The 25,050-nt window shown below is 40.5% G+C and overlaps 1 protein-coding gene across 1 annotated transcript in view; it reads right to left on the bottom strand.

The window, feature by feature from the left end:
- Positions 1-5,788: 5,788 nt before the first annotated feature.
- The window catches only part of LOC143803845 (uncharacterized), a 90,422-nt gene continuing 71,160 nt past the window's right edge, over positions 5,789-25,050 (bottom strand). The window contains exons 4-10 of the mRNA XM_077281610.1: positions 23,115-23,660; positions 21,772-22,185; positions 20,810-20,938; positions 12,927-13,907; positions 9,096-9,161; positions 5,915-7,834; positions 5,789-5,811 (exon numbers count right to left, since the gene is read on the bottom strand). Coding sequence (XP_077137725.1) covers positions 5,789-5,811; positions 5,915-7,834; positions 9,096-9,161; positions 12,927-13,907; positions 20,810-20,938; positions 21,772-22,185; positions 23,115-23,660 — 4,079 coding nt within the window. The remainder of the gene's footprint in view (positions 5,812-5,914; positions 7,835-9,095; positions 9,162-12,926; positions 13,908-20,809; positions 20,939-21,771; positions 22,186-23,114; positions 23,661-25,050) is intronic.

Here is a 25,050-nt window from a genome sequence, read left to right as displayed (position 1 = left end):
TGTTGGTGTGCTTCCTGGTGTAGAGATTTCTGAAGTGTGTGTTGTAGGTCGAGTGGTGGTTGATTCAGTAGTTATTTCTGGAGTAGATGTCGAAGAAATCTGGGTGGTGGATGAGTAGCAATTCCAGTGATTAACATGTATAGTGCATTCCATGGCGCAAATAACTTCATAGCACCAAGTCTCATTTGCAACACCAGAAGCTACCGTTTCACCTGTAGTAGAAAAATAGAACAAGAATTTTTAGAGCCAATAGGTAACTTCTAGATGTGTTACAAGTGAAAAAATATTCATTTTGCAGATGACTGTTAATGGGTTTCCTGCTATAAACAGTTAGTTGACCACTATTACATTTCTTAAAGCAGCTATCACTTTTTGTAGTGGATGAAGTGGCAAATTAAACTAATTACGTTGCTATATGGGATATACTATGTAATGTATTTTAGTTGACAATACAATTGAAAGAGATCATTTTAGTTTGATATTTAGAAGTGTAACCTGTCATTAGGACCATCAATGAACTGGAATCAATGTGCCAAAAGTTCATTAAAAGGGTATCTGTACTTTTAAGCAACGTTTCAGAAAAAGCTCATGTGTATATGTGTGTACAGTACATGAGGGATAAAACTATATTTGGCCATTATATGACTTATATCCTGCAGAGTTGTAATAGAGCTCTGCTTGATGTTTATTTCTCTCTTCTGCCTGTTTCCTCTCCCTGCTCCTCATTTCTCCTCCTCCATAGAGGATAATGGACCATGTTACATGACACCTGCAGTCCCTCTGGTTTGATCAAGGCAGACTTGAGGAGGGTTTTCAGAGTGGTGAGTTCAGTAGCCAAGAGGGAAGGGATAAGTGGGGAATGATGCTGATTTTTATGATAAGATATATTACAAGTCTCTTCTATTTACCTGAGTTATTGAATCATGCGAAGGTGGTTGAAACTGCAATTCTTTTGTACGTGATTGTCCACCTTTTAATGGAGCTTTAACCATTATGGGCTGATTAATTCTATAACGTATGTTTATAGCGGTTGGAATTCTGCTTTTTCTCTCATAGACAGTCTAAAATTTTATGCTGGTGAGCAGCCTCCACTGGGGGGAGTTTATTACTGCAGTGCCAGTATACAATAAACCTCTATGCAATAAGCGCCTATGTTTCACCTAGCATTGTCTTAAGAAATCAATCATTTTATTACTTAAAGCAGATTTGTCACTATAATATCCTGCTTTATTCTACTAGAATTAGAAACAGTTGTGTTCCATTTCTCCAAAAATCCTACTGGAAGATTAGAGCTTATTCACACTTCTGTATTCTGGCTATCCAGTGGGAACGGAAATTATTCAGACCCCTTTACATTTTTCACTCTTTGTTTCATTGCAGCCATTTGGCAAATTCAAAAAAGTTTATTTTTCCTCATTAATGTACACTCTGCACAACATCTTGACTGAAAAAAAAACAAATGTAGAAATGTTTGCAAAATTAGTAAAAAAGAAAAACTGAAATACACATGGTCATAAGTATTCAGACCCTTTGCTCAGTATTGATTAGAAGCACCTTTTGAGCTAGTACAGCCATGAGTCTTCTTGGGAATGATTCAACAAGTTTTTCAAACCTGGATTTGGGGATCCTCTGCCATTCTTCCTTGCAGATCCTTACCAGTTCCGTCAGGTTGGATGGTGAACGTTGGTGGACAGCCATTTTCAGGTCTCTCCAGAGATGCTCAATTGGGTTTAGGTCAGAGCTCTGGCCGGGCCAGTGAGGAATGGTCACAGAGTTGTTCTGAAGCCACTCCTTTGTTATTTTAGCTATGTGCTTAGGGTCATTGTCTTGTTGAAAGGTGAACCTTCGGCCAAGTCTGAGGTCCAGAGCACTCTGGAAGAGGTTTTCATCCAGGATATCTCTGTACTTGGCCGCATTCATGTTTCCTTCAATGAGAACCAGTCGTCCTGTCCCTGCAGCTTAAACATACCCCATAGCATGATGCTGCCACCACCATTTTTCACTGTTGAGATTGTATTGGGCAGGTGATAAGCAGTGCCTGGTATTCTCCACACATATCACTTAGAATTATCACCAAAAAGGTCTATCTTCGTCTCATCAGACCAGAGAATCTTATTTCTCATAGTCTGGGAGTCCTCCATGTGCTTATTAGCAAAATCTATGCCGGCTTTCAGATATCTTGCACTGAGAGAGGCTTCCGTTGGGCCACTCTGCCATAATGGCCTGACTGGTGGAGGGCTGCAGTGATAGTTGACTTTGTGGAACTTTATCCCATCTCCCTACTGCATCTCTGGATCTCAGCCACAGTAATCTTGGGGTTCTTCTTTACCTCTCTCACTAAGGCTCCTCTCCCACAATTTCTCAGTTTGGCTGGACAGCTAGGTCTAGGAAGACTTCTGGTGGTCCCAAACTTCTTCTATTTACGTATTATGGAGGGCACTGTGCTCTTAGGAACCTTGAGTACTGCAGAAATTCAGTTGTAACCTTGTCCAGATCTGTGCCTTGCCACAATTCTGTCTCTTAGCCCCTTAGCCAGTTCCTTTGACCTCATGATTCTCACTTAGTCTGACATGCACTGTGAGCTGTGAGGTTTTATATAGACCGGTTGTGTGCATTTCCAAATCAAGTCCTATCAGTTTAAATAAACACAGCTAGACTCCAAATTAAGGATAGCACGGTGGCGCAGTGGATAGCACAGCAGCCTTGCAGCGCTGGAGTCCTGCGTTCAAGCCCCACTAAGGACAACATCTGCAAAGAGTTTGTATGTTCTCTCTATGTTTGCGTGGGTTTCCTACGGGTACTCAAAGACATACTGATAGGGAATTTAGATTGTGAGCCCCAACGGGGACAGCAATGATAATGTGTGCAACCTGTGAAGCGCTGCGGAATAAGTTAGCGCTATATAAAAATAAAGATTATTAATTAAGGAGTAGAACAATCTCAAGGAGGATCACAAGGAAATGGACAGCATGTGACTTAAATATGAGTGTCTGAGCAAAGGGTCTGAATACTTATGACCATGTGATATTTCAGTTTTTCTTTTTTGCTAAATTTGCAAAAAATTCTACCTTTCTGTTTTTTCAGTCAAGATGGGATGCAGAGTGTACATTAATGAGAAAAAAATGAACTTTTTTGAATTTGCCAAATGGCTGCAATGAAACAAAGAGTGAAAAATTTAAAGGAGTCTGAATACTTTCCGTACCTACTGTAAGTGCAGCCCCCGTCTTTCCCACCAATTCTTGCAAATATCTGAAAGGTAGACAAATAAAGGCAGAACCGTGAGTTCCCTGGATTTTTTCTACAAAGCTAATAGTCAGTATTCTTGTGCCATATATCACAGAAGTCCATTGAGCTTGAATTTATTATTTTCTAACATTTGATTTTATAATGACAGATCTGGTTTATTTCAATGGTTATGGGATAGAATGAAAATGTTTTTTTAACATGAGTAGGCATTCAGTAAATTTGATGGCTAATAGTAATCTTTTTTTGGGTTTTAGAAGATCATTTGGACTGCTTACAGTATGATCGTCAGAATTCACCATTCAGTTATTTATTTTAATCTCGTGGTCAAAGCATAATTTCATTATCGGAACTAATATATACGTATGTATCGCTTACTTATTGATGTACGATTACTGTTATACTCGTTCTGTTGTAAAAAAAATTTTACTTTGAATTTGAAAAAGAAAAAAATATATTTAAAGTACAAAAAAATGCCGTAAAGAAAAGAAAACCATCAAAATGCCAGAAATGCCATTTTTTGATAGTCATATGTTCCTCGAAAAAGGAAATAAAAAGTAATGAATTTTTTCACCAGACTTGGAGGGTTTTTTCCCCAGTTTTTGCGTACATTACATGAAAGTGTAAATTGCGTCACAACTGTACAGCTTTGTCCTGCAAAATATGAACCCTAAGATGGCTACATCAAAGGATAAAGAAAAAGTTATGATTATGACTCATGGAAAAAGGATAAGGGAAAACAAAAGCAAAAAGAATGAAAGGGGTTAAAGTCATGTTTAGCAAATATAGAAAGCTTGAGCAAATTCTCAAATGCATTGCAGAGGTGGTAACTGTGAAGGCCTGACTGCTTCCCCCACTCTACTCCATCGCCAGAATGGGAAGTCTCATGCTCAATAGATGAGTGGAGGGGCTATTGAGCATGCATGCAACCACTCCAGTCACTGTCTATGGCACCAGAGGAGATAGTCAAAAACTGCATTCAGTTAGCTATCTTCTGCAGTGCCAGAGATATTAAATGGAACAGTGCCATTCATGCTTGACCACTGTTCCACTTCTATATTGTTGATAAGGGGAGCCCTGCTGTCAGACCTCCTCTACATCACCTATTTTATGTTTGAAAGTCTTAATTATAAGTACATTTTAAATAAAATATGTGTGAACACTGTTGTTAGTATTAAATTGGCTTTAAATGTAGAATTTTACAGATCTGGGAATGACCTACCTGGTGGATATGGTTTCCCGTTGTACAAACAGACACATACAGTGGAAGACTTGATGGTTGTTTCAGTGGAGGTGATGATTACTGGAGTTGTTGTAACAGTACTAGTAGTCGTAGTAGGGCTGGTAGTAGTGATGATTTCAGGAGTTGTAGTAGGGATGGTAGTAGTGCTGATTTCAGGTTTAACAGTAGGAGTGGTAGTACTCATTTCAGGTGTGGTTGTAGAGGTAGTAGTGCTGATCTCAGGTGTACTAGTTATGGTTGTACTGGTAGTAGTACTGATTTCAGGTGTAGTAGTATGGATGGTTGTAGTGCTGGTAGTAGTACTGATTTCAGGTGTAGTAGTAGGTGTGGGTGTAGTACTTATCTCTGGTGTGTTAGTGGGTCTGGTTGTGGAGGTGGTAGTACTTATTTCAGGTGTCATAGTGGGTGTGGTTGTAGTAGTGGTAGTAGTACTGATTTCAGGTGTGGTTGTAGAACTAGTAGTACTGATTTCAGGTGTAGTTGTAGTGCTGATTTCAGGTGGTGTAGTAGTAGGGTAGGTTACAGTGGTGGGTGTGGTTGTAGTGGTGGTAGTTGTGCTGATTTCAGGTGTGGTTGTAGATGTAGTAGTACTGATTTCAGGTGTAGTAGTATGGATCGTTGTAGTGCTGATGGTAGTGCTGATTTCTGATGTAGTAGTAGGTGTGGTTGTAGTACTTATCTCTGGTGTATTAGTGGGTCTAGTTGTGGAGATGGTAGTACTTATTTCAGGTGTTGTAGTGGGTGTGGTTTTAGTAGTGGTAGTAGTACTGATTTCAGGTGTAGTTGTAGAACTAGTAGTACTGATTTCAGGTGTAGTTGTAGTGCTGATTTCAGGTGGTGTAGTAGTAGGGTAGGTTACAGTGGTGGGTGTGGTTGTAGTGGTGGTAGTTGTGCTGATTACAGGTGTGGTTGTAGAGGTAGTAGTACTGATTTCAGGTGCATTAGTATGGATGGTTGTAGTGCTGATTTCCGATGTAGTAGTAGGTGTGGTTGTAGTACTGATCTCTGGTGTATTAGTGGGTCTGGTTGTGGAGATGGTAGTACTTATTTCAGGTGTTGTAGTGGGTGTGGTTGTAGTAGTGGTAGTAGTACTGATTTCAGGTGTAGTTGTAGTGCTGATTTCAGGTAGTGTAGTAGTAGGGTAGGTTACTGTGGTGGGTGTGGTTGTAGTGGTGGTAGTTGTGCTGATTTCAGGTGTGGTTGTAGAGGTAGTAGTACTGATTTCAGGTGTAGTAGTATGGATGGTTATAGCGCTGATGGTAGTGCTGATTTCCAATGTAGTAGTAGGTGTGGTTGTAGTACTTATCTCTGGTGTATTAGTGGGTCTGGTTGTGGAGATGGTAGTACTTATTTCAGGTGTTGTAGTGGGTGTGGTTGTAGTAGTGGTAGTAGTACTGATTTCACGTGTGGTTGTAGAACTAGTAGTACTAATTTCAGGTGCAGTTGTAGTGCTGATTTCAGGTGGTGTAGTAGTAGGGTAGGTTACAGTGGTGGGTGTGGTTGCAGTGGTGGTAGTTGTGCTGATTTCAGGTGTGGTTGTAGAGGTAGTAGTACTGATTTCAGGTGTGGTTGTAGAGGTAGTACTGATTTCAGATGTGGTAATAGGGGTGGTTGTAGTGATTTCAGTTGTAGTTGTAGGGGTGGTTGTAGAGGTAGCAGTACTGATTTCAGGTGTGATAGTAGGTGTGCTTGTGTAGGTAGTGGTACTGACTTCAGGGGTGATAGTAGGGGTGTTTGTAGTGGTGGTAGTTGTGCTGATTTCAGGTGTAGTAGTATGGGTGGTGCTTGTAGAGGTAGTCGTACTGATTTCAGGTGTGATAGTAGGGGTGGTTGTAGAGGTAGTAGTACTGATTTTAGGAGTGGTAGTAGGAGTAGTTGTAGAGGTAGTCGTACTGATTTCAGGTGTGATAGTAGGTGTGCTTGTAGAGGCAGTAGTAATGATTTCAGGTGTGATAGTAGGGGTGGTTGTAGTGGTAGTAGTACTGATTTCAGGTGTGGTAGTAGGGGTGGTTGTAGCGGTAGTACTGATTTCAGGTGTGATAGTAGGTGTAGTTGTAGAGGTAGTAGTACTGATTTCAGGTGTGGTAGTAGGGGTGGTTGTAGTGGTAGTAGTACTGATTTCAGGTGTGGTAGTAGGGGTGGTTGTAGCGGTAGTAGTACTGATTTCAGGTGTGGTAGTAGGGGTGGTTGTAGCAGTAGTAATACTAATTTCAGGTGTGATAGTAGGTGTAGTTGTAGAGGTAGTAGTAATGATTTCAGGTGTGGTAGTAGGGGTTGTTGTAGTGGTAGTAGTACTGATTTCAGGTGTAGTAGTATGGGTGGTGCTTGTAGAGGTAGTCGTACTGATTTCAGGTGTGATAGTAGGGGTGGTTGTAGAGGTAGTACTGATTTCAGGAGTGGTAGTAGGAGTAGTTGTAGAGGTAGTCGTACTGATTTCAGGTGTGATAGTAGGTGTGCTTGTAGAGGCAGTAGTACTGATTTCAGGTGTGATAGTAGGGGTGGTTGTAGTGGTAGTAGTACTGATTTCAGGTGTGGTAGTAGGGGTGGTTGTAGCGGTAGTAGTACTGATTTCAGGTGTGATAGTAGGTGTAGTTGTAGAGGTAGTAGTACTGATTTCAGGTGTGGTAGTAGGGGTGGTTGTAGTGGTAGTAGTACTGATTTCAGGTGTGGTAGTATGGGTGGTTGTAGCGGTAGTAGTACTGATTTCAGGTGTGGTAGTAGGGGTGGTTGTAGCAGTAGTAATACTAATTTCAGGTGTGATAGTAGGTGTAGTTGTAGAGGTAGTAGTAATGATTTCAGGTGTGGTAGTAGGGGTTGTTGTAGTGGTAGTAGTACTGATTTCAGGTGTGGTAGTAGGTGTGTTTGTAGAGGCAGTAGAACTGATTTCAGGTGTGATATTAGGGGTGGTTGTAGTGGTGGTAGTTGTGCTGATTTCAGGTGTAGTAGTAGGGGTGGTTGTAGAGGTGGTAGTACTGATTTCAGGTGTGATAGTTGGTGTAGTTGTAGAGGTAGTAGTACTGATTTCAGGTGTGGTAGTAGGGGTGGTTGTAGAGGTAGTCGTGCTGATTTCAGGTGTGATAGTAGGAGTAGGAGTGGTTGTAGTCGTGGTACTTGTACTGATTTCAGGGGCGGTTGTAGAGGTAGTAGTACTGATTTCAGGGGTGGTTGTAGGGGTTGTTGTAGTGGTGGTAGTTGTGCTGATTTCAGGTGTGGTAGTAGGGGTGGTTGTGGTGGTATTTGTGCTGATTTCAGGTGTAACAGTATCAATTATTATAGTGCTTTTATGTCTAGTGGAAGGTGTCATAGTGGTTGTTATGATGGTAGTTGAAGTGGTGGTCGTATCTATCACTAGCAAAATAACAGAAAAAAGTACATTCTTTATTAATACATTATAAAAAATGGTATAAACACATTATTCGTCTGGCAGCGGCAAACATTTTGCAGCTTTATTGCTGTATATTATATTTTATCTATTTATTCAAACAATGTAGTTTTGTGGCAATAAAATCTAAACAGTATATGTGTGAAATTATCATGTTTCATCTGAATATTCATTATTTTCCCAAAAGATAATAGTGGAAAGAATAAATAATTCACTACTCAAAAACCTAAACGTTACTTAAAAAAATTCCTGTGGCCCACCCATAGTATTTCCCTGACACCGAGACATATAAGTAGATGCCAAGGTTCACAAATATACAGTTGCTGAGATAGGAAGGTGCACTTAAATATTTGGCTACTCAAAAATGAAATATCAAGGGGAGTCTATCACCACCAAAATGCATTTTCAGCAAGTTATGCCATAATACAGGTTCTTAGCTCTTATAGAAATCATACTAGCACTGTATATGTCACTAGTAAAGAGGCTAAGAAAAGGACTTTTAATTCGTTTGCAAATGAGGAGTTGCGTCAGCGCACCCTTGGTGTGGCCAAGATTTCAGTACACTGTTACGCCCCCTCGTTTTCCAAGAACAAGTGCTGCCTAAATTCAGCTGGCGTGTGAGCGCACGTAAACTGACACTACCTGCGCATACAGTGGCCTGGTACATTTTTTTCCACGGTTCCTCACTGCTGACACTGCACGCTATGTATAAGTGTAGTAAGGGGTGTCAGCAGAGGGGAACCAGTGAGGAGAACAGTGGCCACAGTGAGTGCGTGCAGGCGGGAACAGTGCCAGTGATGGCTGACTTTAGGCAGAACTTGCTATTGGAAATAAAGTCTCTCAATCAAAAGCAGGGGAAGCGCCAAACAAGGAGTTTAAAGGTGCACCCAGTCCACCTTATTTGTAAAGTAGGAGGCTAGTATGATTTGTATCTGTGCGAAGTTCCCTGTATCAAGGCGTATGGGGGTGACAAACTCCCTTTAAATGAGTAGATGTATTAGAGAAATATTCTACTGTATGTAGATAGATAGATAGATAGATAGATTCTAGATAGATAGATAGATTCTAGATAGATAGATTCTAGATAGATAGATAGATAGATTCTAGATAGATAGATAGATAGACAGACAGACAGTAGAGTAATACTTTGTTGCAGTGGCTACAGAGTATGGTTATGGTGCCATCTATTACAGCTCATTCACATTCTAAGCTCATTGTTATAATTACCTACGGGGACGCCAGTTATTGTGAATGAACTTGTAGGTGATGGGCTCTCAACATGAGCAGTAATTGCTGTATGAAATTGAAAGAAATAGTAGAAGTATTGTCATACAAGACCTGTTTTAAAATTGCAAATACAGTATAACTTATAGTGCAACTCTCCATTATGACATTTTTTTCTTTTGATTTTTGGTTACAGAGATTTTTGGCAGCCTTGGATTTGGATGACTTTTTTTAATGCCATTGTCCTTGAGGGTAAAGAAGTTGGTGGTGCAAGTTTCAGAAAGCACCAAAGTGACTACTGTTAGAAAGTATGAAAAATACTTAGCACCAATACCCCTGGAAACAGAAGGGCTGTTAGCCTCAGCACCACCAGACAGCAGGGTTTTCTATAAGTATTATAACAAGTCAACGTTCACACGTTCAGTATTTTACATCAGTAAGCCAAAACCATGAGTGGAACAATCAGAGGAAAAGTATAATAGAAACACGTCACCACTTCTGTATTCATCACCCACTCCTGGTTTTGGCTTACAAATACTGAGGTAAAATACTGACCAAATACCGAGTGTGTGATCATGGATTAGTACAAATTGTGCACTACAGTAAAGTCTTATTTTGACAGGTATATATGTACATATACACTCACCGGCCACTTTATTAGGTACACCATGCTAGTAACGGGTTGGACCCCCTTTTGCCTTCAGAACTGCCTCAATTCTTCGTGGCATAGATTCAACAAGGTGCTGGAAGCATTCCTCAGAGATTTTGGTCCATATTGACATGATGGCATCACACAGTTGCCGCAGATTTGTTGGCTGCACATCCCAAAGATGCTCCATACAAGGCAGGATGGATCCATGCTTTCATGTTGTTTACGCCAAATTCTGACCCTACCATCCGAATGTCGCAGCAGAAATCGAGACTCATCAGACCAAGCAACGTTTTTCCAATCTTCTACTGTCCAATTTCGATGAGCTTGTACAAATTGTAGCCTCAGTTTCCTGTTCTTAGCTGAAAGGAGTGGTACCCGGTGTGGTCTTCTGCTGCTGTAGCCCATCTGCCTCAAAGTTCGACGCACTGTGCGTTCAGAGATGCTCTTAGGCCTACCTTGGTTGTAACGGGTGGCGATTTGAGTCACTGTTGCCTTTCTATCAGCTCGAACCAGTCTGCCCATTCTCCTCTGACCTCTGGCATCAACAAGGCATTTCCGCCCACAGAACTGCCGCTCACTGGTTTTTTTTTCTTTTTCGGACCATTCTCTGTAAACCCTAGAGATGGTTGTGCGTGAAAATCCCAGTAGATCAGCAGTTTCTGAAATACTCAGACCAGCCCTTCTGGCACCAAAAACCATGCCACGTTCAAAGGCACTCAAATCACCTTTCTTCCCCATACTGATGCTCGGTTTGAACTGCAGGAGATTGTCTTGACCATGTCTACATGCCTAAATGCACTGAGTTGCCGCCATGTGATTGGCTGATTAGAAATTAAGTGTTAACAAGAAGTTGGACAGGTGTACCTAATAAAGTGGCCGGTGAGTGTATATTATAGAGTTATAGCTGCCCTTTCAGGATATGTGCACACGTCCTGTAAACACTGGAGTGTTGGCAGGAAAGCGGCAGTATAAAATATGGAAATTTTTGGTGCTTTTTTTGGTGCTTTTTTATGTATTTTAATGTTTTTTTGCATTCATTTGAATGGTTAAAAAAACAATGCAAACTGTTTTTTTCATCCTTACGAGTTCTTACAGAGAAAGACGCCCAATCACTCTATGTATGGACAACCAGGAAGTACCCAGACCAGGATTAGTATTCCAATATGTCTTTATTACATTATATTTAGTGACAATACATGATAAAAAATATAATTAGAAACATTTATAAAATCAATAGATCTGTACTTACCACAAGACATCTACCAATAGTAGAATGTCGGCAAACCCATTATTGCACAATATGTCCCAACCAGAAAAAAATTTGTATAAAAAACATACATCAGTGTGCAAATAACAACTCTCATTAAACCATATAATGCAAAATATAATTATATAAAGAGAGAACTCCAAAGTGAATATATAAAGTGCCTAGTGCTATGAGATCCTAATTACCTCCACTAGGTGCAAATGTGCAAACACCACTCAAATTGTGAGCATAACTTATGCTATAAAGAACATGTGCAAATGGCTAGAAGGGACAAATAAAAGTTATATGATGATGTATACCTTTGGGGTAGCCGAGTCCTGTGGTAACGCACCCCGACGCGCGTTTCGGACAATTTCCTAGTGGAGGTAATTAGGATCTCCTAGCACTAGGCACTTTATATATTCACTTTGGAGTTCTCTCTTTATATAATTATATTTTGCATTATATGGTTTAATGAGAGTTGTTATTTGCACACTGATGTATGTTTTTTATACACATTTTTTTCTGGTTGGGACATATTGTGCAATAATGGGTTTGCCGACATTCTACTATTGGTAGATGTCTTGTGGTACGTACAGATCTGTTGATTTTATATATGTTTCTAATTATATTTTTAATCATGTATTGTCACTAAATATAATGTAATAAAGACATATTGGAATACTAATCCTGGTCTGGGTACTTCCTGGTTTTCCATACATAGAGTGATTGGGTGTCTTTCTCACGTGGTGGTGGTAGTAACCAATTTACACAGAGTACTTGAATTGGTATAAGTCCTTAATTGCGAGTTGCACAGGTTTATATATAGGTTAATTAATAATCTCCTATACTTATGGTACTTCTGTGTTTTACATTGAGTTCTTACAGAGCAGATCGAGGGTACTTCATCTGCATTAGTTTACATTCTGTGATTAGACATGTAGGCATAGATACTTATGTTCATGTTCCGTATCCATGAAAGAGCAGTCATTTAGAGGTGTTCTCTCTCTGCAATATTCTTAATATCTTATGCTTTTTTCTTACTTGAGAGGTGGTCACAAGTTTAGTTGTCGTTGTTTTAATGCTTGGTGTTGAAATCTCAGTAACACTGTGCTTACATAGACAGGAGTAGTTGTCTTAGGACTCATTTACAGTGGCCAACCCACTTGGTGGTCACCTAATACCTAACTCATAGACTGCCATTGTTCTAGGCAGCATAGGTTCCATTTACATAGGACTATCTTTGATGATTTGTAAGCAAGTCTATAAAACCTTTAACCCAACAAACAAGGGTTTGGCTTGTTAATGGCAGTCTGTTTACACTGCTTGATTATCGGAAAACTATAAGAGCGCTCATTTGTGACAATCGTGCAGTGTAATTGCATCCCTACAAAATAAACAATTGGAACGCTATAAACCAATAATTGTGCAGAGCGAATTAACCTTTGTTGTACTTGTATTTTGAGTAGAAGTTTTAGTAGAAAGTTTTTAATGAAGAAGTAATCAGATACTGGACAGCAGCAGAGACCACTTAATGTATACTTGCTTGTTTCAGACACTGACTTGAGTCCTGCCTTATCTTTGTGGTTACTGGTTATCCCAATGAAGCTCTTTGGGGAAAAAAAAAGTTGGGGTCTGGGGTCATAACATTTCGTAATCTTGGGTCTAATAATTTAGAGGTTCTGTTTAGGTGGGTCTGAGGTTTTATAATTTAGATGTCTAATAGTGGAAAGTGTTTGAGGGCTAAACAACTTGCATTGCATGACTGTAGTACTAAATCATAATTTTCTATGTAATAAATTAGTAATAGATTTCTATTTGCTTTGCAAACATAGTACTTTAGGTAACAATCTGCCACTAACGTAATGAAATACCCCCAATAAACCAATGCACTACAACCGAACATAAATATTTACTATCCATAGTTTTCTCTTACTTGTTGACCCAGTAGTAGTCGTGGGAGTTGTTGTGACTGTAGAACTTGTGACTTTAGGAGTAGTTGTACTTTCAGTTGTGGTAGTAGTGGTGGGAGTTGTTGTTATCTCTGGAGTAGTTGTACTTTCAGTTGTAGTTGTTGTTGGTGTTGTGGTTACAGTGGTTGTTGTAGTCTCAGGAGTGGTGGCAGTTGTTAGTTCTGGAGTAGTTGTACTTTCAGTTGCTGTAGTTGTGGGGGTTGTTGATACAGTTGTTGTTGTAGTCTCAAGAGTGGTTGAAGTTGTTAGCTCTGGAGTACTTGTTATCTTTGGAGTAGTTGTACTTTCAGTTGTAGTTGATCTTGGTGTTGTGGTTACAGTAGTTGTTGTAGTCTCAGGAGTGGTGGGAGTTGTTAGTTCTGGAGTAGTTGTACTTTCAGTTCCTGTAGTTGTTGGAGTTGTTATTACAGTTGCTGTTGTAGTCTCAGGAGTTGTTGGAGTTCTTAGCTCTGGAGTACTTGTTATCTCTGGAGTAGTTGTACTTTCAGTTAGTGTTGGTGTTGTTGATGCAGTTGCTGTTGTGGTCTTAGTGGTGGGAGTTGTTATTTCAATAGTAGTTGTACTCTCAGTTGTTGTAGTTGTTGTTGGTGTTGTGGTAACAGTTGTTGTCTCTGGAGTGGTTGGAGTTGTTAGCTCTGGAGTACCTGTTATCTCTGGAGTAGTTGTACTTTCAGTTAGTGTTGGTGTTGTTGATACAGTTGCTGTTGTAGTCTTAGTAGTGGTAGGAGTTGGTATTTCAATAGTAGTTGTACTCTCAGTTGTTGTAGTTGTTGTTGGTGTTGTGGTAACAGTAGTTGTCTCTGGAGTGGTTGGAGTTGTTAGCTCTGGAGTAGTTGTACTTTCAGTCGTTGTAGTGGTTGGAGTTGTGGTCGTTGGTGTTGTGGTAGCAGATGTTGTGATCTCTGTAGTGGAGCGAGGTGGTCCCCCTGGAGTAGTTGTGAACGCTAAAGTAGAAAAAAGTATTTTTATTATGCTAATGAACTATAGACAATATAAATGTGGTTTTGCCATCATCATAATAGACTATATTCAACATGGCGAACTTCAAAATAAAAAATAAAAGCATATGTCTTTTGTAATTCAGAGAAAAAAAAATGCGCATTTTTAATGGTCAAGCCAGGCTGCAAAATGTATTCTGGACCTCGGAAAAAGACATGAAAATTTGGTTGGTTTGGATCTAACTTTGCTGCTTATCAGTTTTGTTCTTAACTGATGAGCAATTTTATTTTCTTAGTTGGAAAATGCTAAGAATGCTTAGAATGTGCACCAATTCATAGCAATCTTTTATGTCTCAATCACATTTAACCAATATTTTATATTACTTTTGCTTAATGGGTTTTCCAGTTAATAAAATTAAATTGTGCATGATGTATTATAGGGTTCTGAGTTCTGTATTATAAGTGTTTGTTCTATATGGAGCAGTGAGTTGTTCATTTTTCATCCACATATGTTAAATTTTCTGCTATTTTTTAGAAATACTGATGATAAATAATGGAACAGAAATGCTCAAGTGGACTACGCACAGTTTCCCATCCCACTGACTTCTCTGGTATAATTACTGTACAGACAAAAATCTTTAAATAGTAAACGTCATTTTAATTGTTATTTCATAAATTAATAGTATACATGAAAATAAGCAACTTTGTAATGTATCTCATCAGATAAATCTGCTTCTTTCTCTAACAAGACTGATCAATGATCATTCATTGTCAATTCATAGGTTAAACCTGCAGTCAGTAAGGACAGACTTTCCCGCTAACAAGGAAGACGTTGATAGTTGGTGGTTTTAAAATTTTTGGAGACTGGAGGAGAAGGGAGGAGCTATAGACACATAGATATTCTGCTAAAACAACAGTTATAGTTTTCGATAGACATTTATGAGCTCCAGATGCCATCTCCAATCCCACTAATGGGAAAGACTGTATTACGCATGAATTGAGAATTTTGAGAACGAATAACGAAAGATATATAACAAAATATTTTATATTCATGTGTAGTAATGATTTATGGAAAAAAAACAAAATGACAGATATATTTTTAGGACTTATAGGTCTAATCTATTCTGATAAGAATAATGTAGCATTTGCATCATTCAGAGTTGGAAGTCTTAGGAGTACATTACTAATGTTCAGTGTTTCTCAACTTCAACAAGACACAAGGAGAATTCAACAGGAATTGGAAGTCTCAGGAGAACATTATTAATGTCCAGTGTTCCTGAACCTCAACAAGACACAAGGAGAATCCATTAGGAATTGGAAGCCTCAGGAGGCCAGTGTTCCTCAAGTTCAACAAGAAATAAGGAGAATCCAGCAGGAGGTGGAAGTCTCAGGAGGACATTATTAAAGTCCGGTGTTTCTGAACTTCAACAAGACACAAGGAGAATCCAGAAGGTTTTCTATATTTTCTCCATCCAAAAACCTTTACTCCCTATCCCTTCTAAGCTAATAGACCTAAATCAAAGTGCCTTCACATTTTGTTTGTGCCTATTGTCTCGCATGTGCGTTCATAAGGTAAACATCCAACAATAACCCCTTAAGCCCCGAGGGTGGTTTGCACGTTAATGACCGGGCCAATTTTTACAATTCTAACCACTGTCCTTATATGAGGTTATAACTCTGAAATGCTTCAACGGATCTTGGCGATTCTGACATTGTTTTCTCGTGAGATATTGTACTTCATGTTAGTGGTAAAATTTATTCGATATAACTTGTGTTTATTTGTGAAAAAAACAGAAATTTGGCAAAAATTTTGAAAATTTCACAATTTTCCAACTTTGAATTTTTATGCCCTTAAATCACAGAGATACGTCATGCAAAATACTTAATAAGTAACATTTCCCACATGTCTACTTTACATCAGCACAATTTTGGAACCAAAATTTTTTTTGTTAGGGAGTTATAAGGGTTAAAAGTTAACCAGCAATTTCTCATTTTTACAACGCCATTTTTTTTAGGGACCACATCTCATTTGAAGTCATTTTGAGGGGTCTATATGATAGAAAATACCCAAGTGTGACACCATTCTAAAAACTGCACCCCTCAAGGTGCTCAAAACCACATTCAAGAAGTTTATTAACCCTTCAGGTGTTTCACAGGAATTTTTGGAATGTTTAAATAAAAAGGAACATTTAACTTTTTTTCACACAAAATTTACTTCAGCTCCAATTTGTTTTATTTTACCAAGGGTAACAGCAGAAAATGGACGCCAATAGATGTTGTACAATTTGTCCTGAGTACGCCGATACCCCATATGTGGGGGTAAACCACTGTTTGGGCACATGACAGAGCTCGGAAGCGAAGGAGCGCCATTTGACTTTTCAATGCAAAATTGACTGGAATTGAGATGGGATGCCATGTTGCATTTGGAGAGCCCCTGATGTGCCTAAACATTGAAACCTCCCACAAGTGACACCATTTTGGAAAGTAGACCCCTTAAGGAACTTATCTAGATGTGTGGTGAGCACTTTGACCCAACAAGTGCTTCACAGAAGTTTATAATGCAGAGCCGTAAAAATACAAAATCATATTTTTTCACAAAAATGATCTTTTTGCCCCCAATTTTTTATTTTCCCAAGGGTAAGAGAAGAAATTAGACCACAAAAGTTGTTGTGCAATCTGCCCTGAGTACAACGATACCCCATATGTGGGGATAAACCACTGTTTGGGGGCATAGCAGAGCTCGGAAGGGAAGGAGCGCCATTTGACTTTTCAATGCAAACTTAACTGGAATTGAGATGGGACACCATGTCGCGTTTGGAGAACCCCTGATGTGCCTAAACATTAAAACCCCCCACAAGTGACACCATTTTGGAAAGTAGACCCCCTAAGGAACTTATCTTGATGATGATTTTGAGAGCTTTGAACCCCCAAGTGTTTCACTACAGTTTATAACGCAGAGCCGTGAAAATAAAAATTCTTTTTTTTTTTCAGAAAAATGATTTTTTAGCCCCCAGTTTTGTATTTTCACAAGGGTAACAGGATAAATTTAACCCCAAAAGTTGTTGTCCAATTTGTCCTGAGTACGCTGATACCCCATATGTGGGTGGGAACCACTGTTTGGGCGCATGGCAGAGCTCGGAAGGGAAGGAGCGCCATTTGGAATGCAGACTTAGATGGATTGGTCTGCAGGCGTCATGTTGCATTTGCAGAGCCCCTGATGTACCCAAACAGTACAACCCCCCCACAAGTGACCCCATATTGGAAACTAGACCTCCCGAGGAACTTATCTAGATGTGTTTTGAGAGCTTTGAACCCCCAAGTGTTTCACTACAGTTTACAACGCAGTGCCGTGAAAATAAAAAAATCCTTTTTTTCCCACAAAAATGATTTTTAGCCCCCCAAATTTTTATTTTACCAGAGATAACAAGAGAACTTGGACCCCAAAAGTTGTTGTCCAATTTGTCCCGAGTACGCTGATGCCCCATATGTTGGAGTAAACCCCTGTTTGGGCGCACGGGAGAGCTCGGAAAGGAAGGAGCACTGTTTTACTTTTTCAACGCAGAATTGTCTGGAATTGAGATCGGACGCCATGTCGCGTTTGGAGAGCCCCTGATGTGCCTGAACAGTGGAAACTCCCCAATTCTACCTGAAACTAATCCAAACACACCCCTAACCCTAATCCCAACTGTAACCCTAACCACACCCCTAACCCTGACACACCCCTAATTCTAATCCCAACCCTAATCCCAACCGTAAATGTAATCCAAACCCTAACCCTAACTTTAGCCCCAACCCTAACCCTAACTTTATCCCCAATCCTAACTTTAGCCCCAACCCTATCCCTAACTTTAGCCCCAACCCTAACTTTAGCTCCAACCCTAGCCCCAACCCTAACCCTAGCCCTAAACCTAGCCCTAACCCTAACCCTAACCCTAGCCCTAACCCTAGCCCTAACCCTAGCCCTAACCCTAACCCTAGCCCTAACCCTAACCCTAACCCTAGCCCTAATGGGAAAATGGAAATACATACATTTTTTAAATTTTATTATTTTTCCCTAACTAAGGGGGTGATGAAGGGGGGTTTGATTTACTTTTATAGTGTTTTTTATATCAGATTTTTATGATTGGCAGCTGTCACACACTAAAAGACGCTTTTTATAGCAAAAAAGTTTTTGGGTCTCCACATTTTGAGACCTATAATTTTTCCGTATTTTGGTCCACAGAGTCATGTGAGGTCTTGTTTTTTGCGGGACGAGTTGACGTTTTTATTGGTAACATTTTCGGACATGTGACAGTTTTTAATCACTTTTTTTTCCGATTTTTGTGAGGCAGAATGACCAAAAACCAGCTATTCATGAATTTCTTTTGGGGGAGGCGTTTATACCGTTTCACGTTTGGTAAAATTGATAAAGCAGTTTTATTCATTGGGTCAGTACGATTACAGCGATATCTCATTTATACATTTTTTTATGTTTTGGCGCTTTTATACGATAAAAGCTATTTTATAGAAAAAATAATTATTTTTGCATTGCTTTATTCTGAGGACTATAACTTTTTTATTTTTTTGGTTATGATGCTATATGGTGGCTCATTTTTTGCGGGACAAGATGGCGTTTTCAGCGGTACCATGGTTATTTATATCTGTCTTTTTGATCGCGTATTATTTCACTTTTTGTTAGGCGGTATGATAATAAAGCGTTGTTTTTTGGCACATTTTTTTTTTCTTACAGTGTTCACTGAAGGGGTTAACTAGTGGGACAGTTTTATAGGTTGGGTCGTTACGGACGCGGCAATACTAAATATGTGTACTTGTATATATTTTTTTTTTTTTTTAGATAAAGAAATGTATTTATGGGAATAATATTTTTTTTTCTTCTTTATTTAGGAATTTATTTTTTTTTTTACACATGTGGAATTTTTTTTTTTACTTTTTTACTTTGTCCCAGGGGGGGACATCACAGATCGCCGATCTGATAGTTTGCATAGCACTCTATCAGATCGGCGATCTCACTCACATCGCTGCAGGCTTACCAGCGCCTGCACGGCACCCGGAAGTACTCCCTGCAGGACCCGGATGCAGCCCCGTGGCCATTTTGGATCCGGGGCCAGCAGTGAGGAGACGCTCGGTACAGGGTGAGTACATTCCCTTGTACCGATCGTCTCAGGGAAGAACGCAGGGAGCCCGCTCCCTGCGCGATGCTTCCCTGTACCACCGGTACACCGCGATCATGTTTGATTGCGGTGTGCCGGGGGTTAATGTGCTGCGGGAGGTCCATGACCGCTCCTGGCATATAGTGCCGGATGTCAGCTGCGATAGGCAGCTGACACCCGGCCGCGATCGGCCGCGCTCCCCCCGTGAGCGCGGCCGATCGGCTATAACGTACTATCCCGTCACTGGGAATTAAGTCCCAGGTCACCTTGACGGAATAGTACGTCATATGGGATTAAGGGGTTAATAAATGTTGTTTTATCTGTTGTGAGGCAGTAACAGCTAGGGGGCGCTGTTTGTGCTCCCCAGAATGCGCACAGAGGTGTATGAAAGCCATAGTTGTGCATGGGAGTCGCAGGTGTAGCTGTGATTGCAATGTGAGGTAGAGACTTATGTCACAGGTAGGGGTCGATGTGTGTTCTCCCCAGGTTGTGCATGCAGACGGGTGAAGTCCATAGGTGTGCATGGGAGTCAAGGATTTCCAGTCCTAGTTTTCGATGTGGCTGTAGGCCACAGGTTTGTGTGTGTTGAAAGCACGGCAGTAAGGGGTATGGATATGTCAGGTGAGGTGTCAGGTGTGTAGTGCACATCAGTGTCAGTCTGGTGTGTGCTGGTGTGCACAGCAGAGTTCTGCAGAGTGCTGGCTAAGTGCATGGAGGCACAGGCCAGCGGAGCCAGTACCCAGGGCAGCTGAATAGCCTGGCACCTGCAGCGTATACAGCAATGCAAGTCGTCCATGGTACTGGTCTCGGATGTGGACAGTCCTGTGCCCGGAGGTGGATGTCCTGTGCCCGAGATGGATGTGGACAGTCCTATGTCCGTAGGTGGATGTCCTGTGCCCAAAAGAGGACTAGCATGTGTAATGATTGCAAACAGGTGGATATGGTGCCCGGCTGCTATCCGGAGGATATCCTGGGCTGTATACGACTGTGTGAGTAAAGGGTCTGTGATACAGTGATGCAGGACACCCACGGGAATTAGTCAGAGGGGGCTAGCATGTGTAGTGTCTGCAACATATGAGGCTGTGTATGGAGACTATAATATGGCATGCTGTCGCCCAATGAAACTGGACAAGGGAAGACTGGCCTGTTAAGGAACTGCAATCTAAAACCGTATGATATGTATTGCTATGAACTGGTGTGAACTGAACACTGATAATATACACTGAAGTTATCTGCATTGTGTGAATTGGACTTTAATGCTGTGAGGAAACACATTAAAGAGTCTTTGTGTTGGAACTGTTTGGGTCACTGCCTCTTCACTGCGTATGATGCTACTGCAGCCTTACACTGTCCATTATTAGACTCTACATAAGAAAAATAGTATATTGTATGCAAATGCATACCAGCCCGTTGGAGATTAAAAGGCAAGCTTTTCATATCTGTCTGGTGAATAGGGGCCTATTAAACCATATCTGACATACAGTATATGTCCAGCATTTGATCACAATGTGTACAGAGTTTTACTTACTGGTCATAGTAATGCATTAAGCAGCACATTGTTTTAATCTCTACAAAATTCCAATATCAAAACTACAACTCCCCCCATCTCTGGTCTACAAGTTAGCACAATTTGCAGAGCAGAGATCTACCTATACATCTCGTAAGTCAGTTCATCCTTTTTCCAGACTAATTGAATTATACTTTTTTTCTTTAGAAAACTTTATCTAAAAAATAGAGAAGTTTCAGGTGGTTACTCACTTATTGGAGTGGTTTCTTCAATCTCTGTTTGATATTGTGTGGTTGTTTCTGTGGTTGGTGGAGTTGTGGTCACGCTAGTGGTAGTAGGGCTCGTAGTTGTAGTTGATGTAGTAGTTGGAGTTGTAGACTCTGTATAATTTGAAGGGGGGCAATAATTAACAATAATTGGGTTGATAAAAAAAGAAAAATCAACTATATTTATCCTACTGTATACAGAGCCGAATTCCAGAGACATTATACACATTGTATAAATGCATATTATATAAATCCAAAAATCTGCTTCTAGACACATATGATAGAGAAATAGGACCAAGCAGTAGATGTGAAGTCTGTTTTCATTATACCTCTGATAAAACCCATTTTTTAAGGACATCATTAAATATACCCCAAAAATGTTTCATTTTATGTACAACCACATATTGAAGGGGAGTTCCCACCTTGTAAAGTGATGATAGATCTTGATAATATTGAAATATGAGATCACTTTATGATCCAATAGTAGAATTCTGGACAATTTTAAAAATGGTGTCAACACAGCATTATCCCTTAGGCCAAGTTCACACGTTCAGTATGTGGTCAGTATTTTTCATCAGTATTGGTAAGCCAAAATCAGAAATGGGAGAAAAATTATAATTTTCCTAAGATTGTTCCACTACTGATTTTTGATTGCAAATACTGATGCAAACTACTGACCACATACTGAACATGTGAACTTGACCTTAAAGTGAATAGGAACAGCTGTAGATCCTGCACAGCCTGAAATACTTTGAAAGGGATGCCGTGCTAAAACAGCACTGTGACATATTAATCTTAGGATCGGTGGGTGTCTCAGATATTCCACAGTTGAAAATATTAAATACTCATTTGTTGAAAAACTTATTGATTATGACTGGTTAATAGCATCTTAAAAATGTATAATTTTCCTTAGTAGACATTTAAATTTGTATATTTTATTTTTTTACCTAGGGTTGGCGTTTTGCTCTCAGTTGTTTTAGTTGTTGTGCTCTCTGTTGTTGTAGTTGTTATACTTGTAGTAGCGGTGGTTTTGGTGGTAGAAGTTTGGCAGCAATCAGGTAAAGGCGGTGGGCAACATATGCTTATCTGGTAGTTGTAGCACACAGGTGCAAACCTCTGGTCTTTGTTGTAACAGATGAGCCCGGTGGAGACGTCACATGTCACAATCTGTCCCACCTGGTCTAGTGGTATATCTGGAAATTTTTCTGCTCTGCAGGATATATTCTCTGGCTTCTCACATAATTTATGTCCTTCATCCTTGATCTTCTCATAGGTCTCAAAATCCCCTCCATTAGCTCCATATTCAGGATAACTCACATCAAACCAGCCTGTCCACTTGCAATCCAGGTTACAGTTACAAACTACAGAAATCAGGAGACAATTTTTAATTAAACAGTAAATGAAATACGCTAATAAATCTTAATCTACAGTAATCTAAATGCCTTAAAGGATGTCTCTTAGACCCAGTGAGCTTCTATCTACAGCAAGCCCTGTGAAAAATGACAGACAAAAAGACAAAGCCCATCTATTGTGGAGAAGTAATTTTCAGATACAAGTTGACACTTGAAGGCCCCAGGAGATAGCAGCTTTGCAAAAGAGAGCTAAGGTGCCAGGTGACTTTCTGAACTTGATATGCTAATATTGTATTTATATCACAAAAAAGACACTGGAGTATCGTAGCCCCAATGCTTCATCAGGCGACGCGAAACGCGCATTGGGGCTACGGTGTGGATCCTCTCTGATGCCATTTAATGGGTAAGAACTTGGGGTGGGAATTATTGGTACAACTCCAGATTGTTTGAGCCTTTGTTTAGGGCCAAGTGACTTTTCATATGAACTACTCTATCCCTTGTTTCTGTTTGCCCATATATGCACTATGCACTTTATTGTTATCTGGTTATGGCATCATGAGTGGCTCACACCGTTTTGGTCTGTGCTACCTCAGTTTCCCTTGCTGAATTAGGTTGGTATACTTTTTGGTTGTTTGATTTGTGTCCTGTCAATACTCCTTTGGAAATTTCTCTTCATGTGGCTCTCCCACTAGGTTGTGAGCATGTTTGAGAAATGTAGATGGATATTTTCCATTTTGGGCTTTTGTTACTAATATTGTATTTAGCAGCCCCACTTACAAAATATAATATCTCCGGACAGCAAGGAAATATAATTTTATAGAAAAAAAAACATGTATTTATGAGCCAAATTAGGAGCTAAATTAACCTTTTTTCCCCCCAGACTATTTTTTGCTCCTTCTTTTATTTGAAAAGGAAAGATAATGTCAAGTGTCACTTACTGGTTGATCCTGTGGTCGTTATTATTGGTGGTGAAGTTGTTGCACTAGTGGTAGTGGTGGGGCTTGTCGTTGTTGTCTCTGATGTAGTTGATGTGGTAGTTGGAGTTGTGCTCGTTACTATTGGTGGTGAAGTTGTCACACTAGTAGTAGTGGTAGTGGTGGAGCTTGTTGTTGATGTAGGTGGTGGAGTTGTCCTTGTTACTATTGGAGGTGACGTTGTCACACTAGTAGTAGTGGTAGTGGTGGGGCTCGTTGTTGATGTAGGTTGTGAAGTTGTGCTTGTTACTATTGGAGGTGACGTTGTCACACTAGTAGTAGTGGTAGTGGTGGGACTTGTTGTTGATGTAGGTGGTGGAGTTGTGCTTGTTACTATTGGAGGTGACGTTGTCATACTAGTAGTGGTGGTAGTGGGGGGGCTTGTTGTTGATGTAGGTGGTGGAGTTGTGCTCGTTACTATTGGAGGTGACGTTGTCACACTAGTGGTAGTGGTGGGACTCGTCGTTGTCGTCTCTGTTGTAGTCGATGTGCTGGCTGGTGTTGGAGGTTCTATATAATTAGAAACAGAGTAGTAATTAATAACTGGAATGACACTACGGATAAATAATAAGGAAACAATGAACTGTGCATAACCTAATGTTCTAGTAAACTAGAAAGAAGAGAATTATTATTATTATTATTTATTTATATAGCACCATTGATTCCATGGTGTTGTACATGAGAAGGGGTTACATACAGGTTACAGATATCACTTACAGTAAATAAACTGACAATGACAGACTGATACAGAGGGGCGAGGACCCTGCCCTTGCGGGCTTACATTCTACAGGATTATGGGGAATGAGACAGTAGGTTGGGGGTTCCAGGAGCTCCGGTGTTGGTGAGGCGGTAGCTTCGGTAGTGATGAGGAGGCAGCGGGGTTCAGTGCAGGCTGTAGGCTTTCCTGAAGAGATGAGTTTTCAGGTTCCGTCTGAAGGATCCGATTGTGGTTGATAGTCGGACGTGTTGGGGCAGAGAGTTCCAGAGGATGGGGGATATTCGGGAGAAGTCTTGGAGGCGATTGGATGAGGAGCGAATAAGTGTGGAGGAGAGAAGGAGGTCTTGGGAGGACCGGAGATTACGCGAGGGAAGATATCGGGAGATTAGTTCAGAGATATATGGAGGAGACAGGTTATGGATGGCTTTGTAGGTCAGTATTAGTAATTTGAACTGGATACGATGAGGGAATGGGAGCCAGTGAAGAGATTTGCAGAGGGGGGGAAGCGGAGGAGTAGCAAGGAGAGAGATGGATTAGTCGGGCAGCAGAGTTAAGGATGGACTGGAGAGGTGTAAGGGTGTTAGCAGGGAGGCCACAGAAAAGGATGTTGCAGTAGTCAAGGCGGGAGATGATGAGGGCATGCACAAGCATTTTAGTAGATTGAGGGTTGAGGAAAGGACGAATTCTGGAGATATTTTTGAGCTGGAGGCAACAGGAGGTGGAAAGAGCTTGGATGTGCGGTTTGAAGGACAGGGCACAGTCGAAGGTTACTCCGAGGCAGCGGACTTCAGGTACGGGAGAAAGCATGATGTCGTTGATTGCGATAGATAGGTCAGGTAAGGAAGATTTGTGGGATGGAGGAAAGATGATGAGTTCAGATTTGTCCACATTGAGTTTGAGGAAGCGAGAGGAGAAGGAGGATATGGCTGATAGGCACTCTGGGATTCTGGACAGCAGAGCGGTGACGTCTGGGCCAGAGAAGTAGATCTGAGTGTCATCAGCATAGAGGTGGTACTGGAATCCATGGGACTTTATGAGTTATCCCAAGCCAAGTGTATAGATTGAGAAGAGTAGGGGTCCTACAACAGAGCCTTGGGGGACTCCAACAGAGAGAGGGTGGGATGAGGAGGTAGTGTGGGAGTGGGAGACGCTGAATTTGCGGTTGGAAAGGTACGAGGCTAT

Source organism: Ranitomeya variabilis, chromosome 2, assembly GCF_051348905.1.
Source record: "Ranitomeya variabilis isolate aRanVar5 chromosome 2, aRanVar5.hap1, whole genome shotgun sequence".
NCBI lineage: Eukaryota > Metazoa > Chordata > Amphibia > Anura > Dendrobatidae > Ranitomeya > Ranitomeya variabilis.
This window is presented reverse-complemented; position numbering and strand designations above follow the sequence as displayed.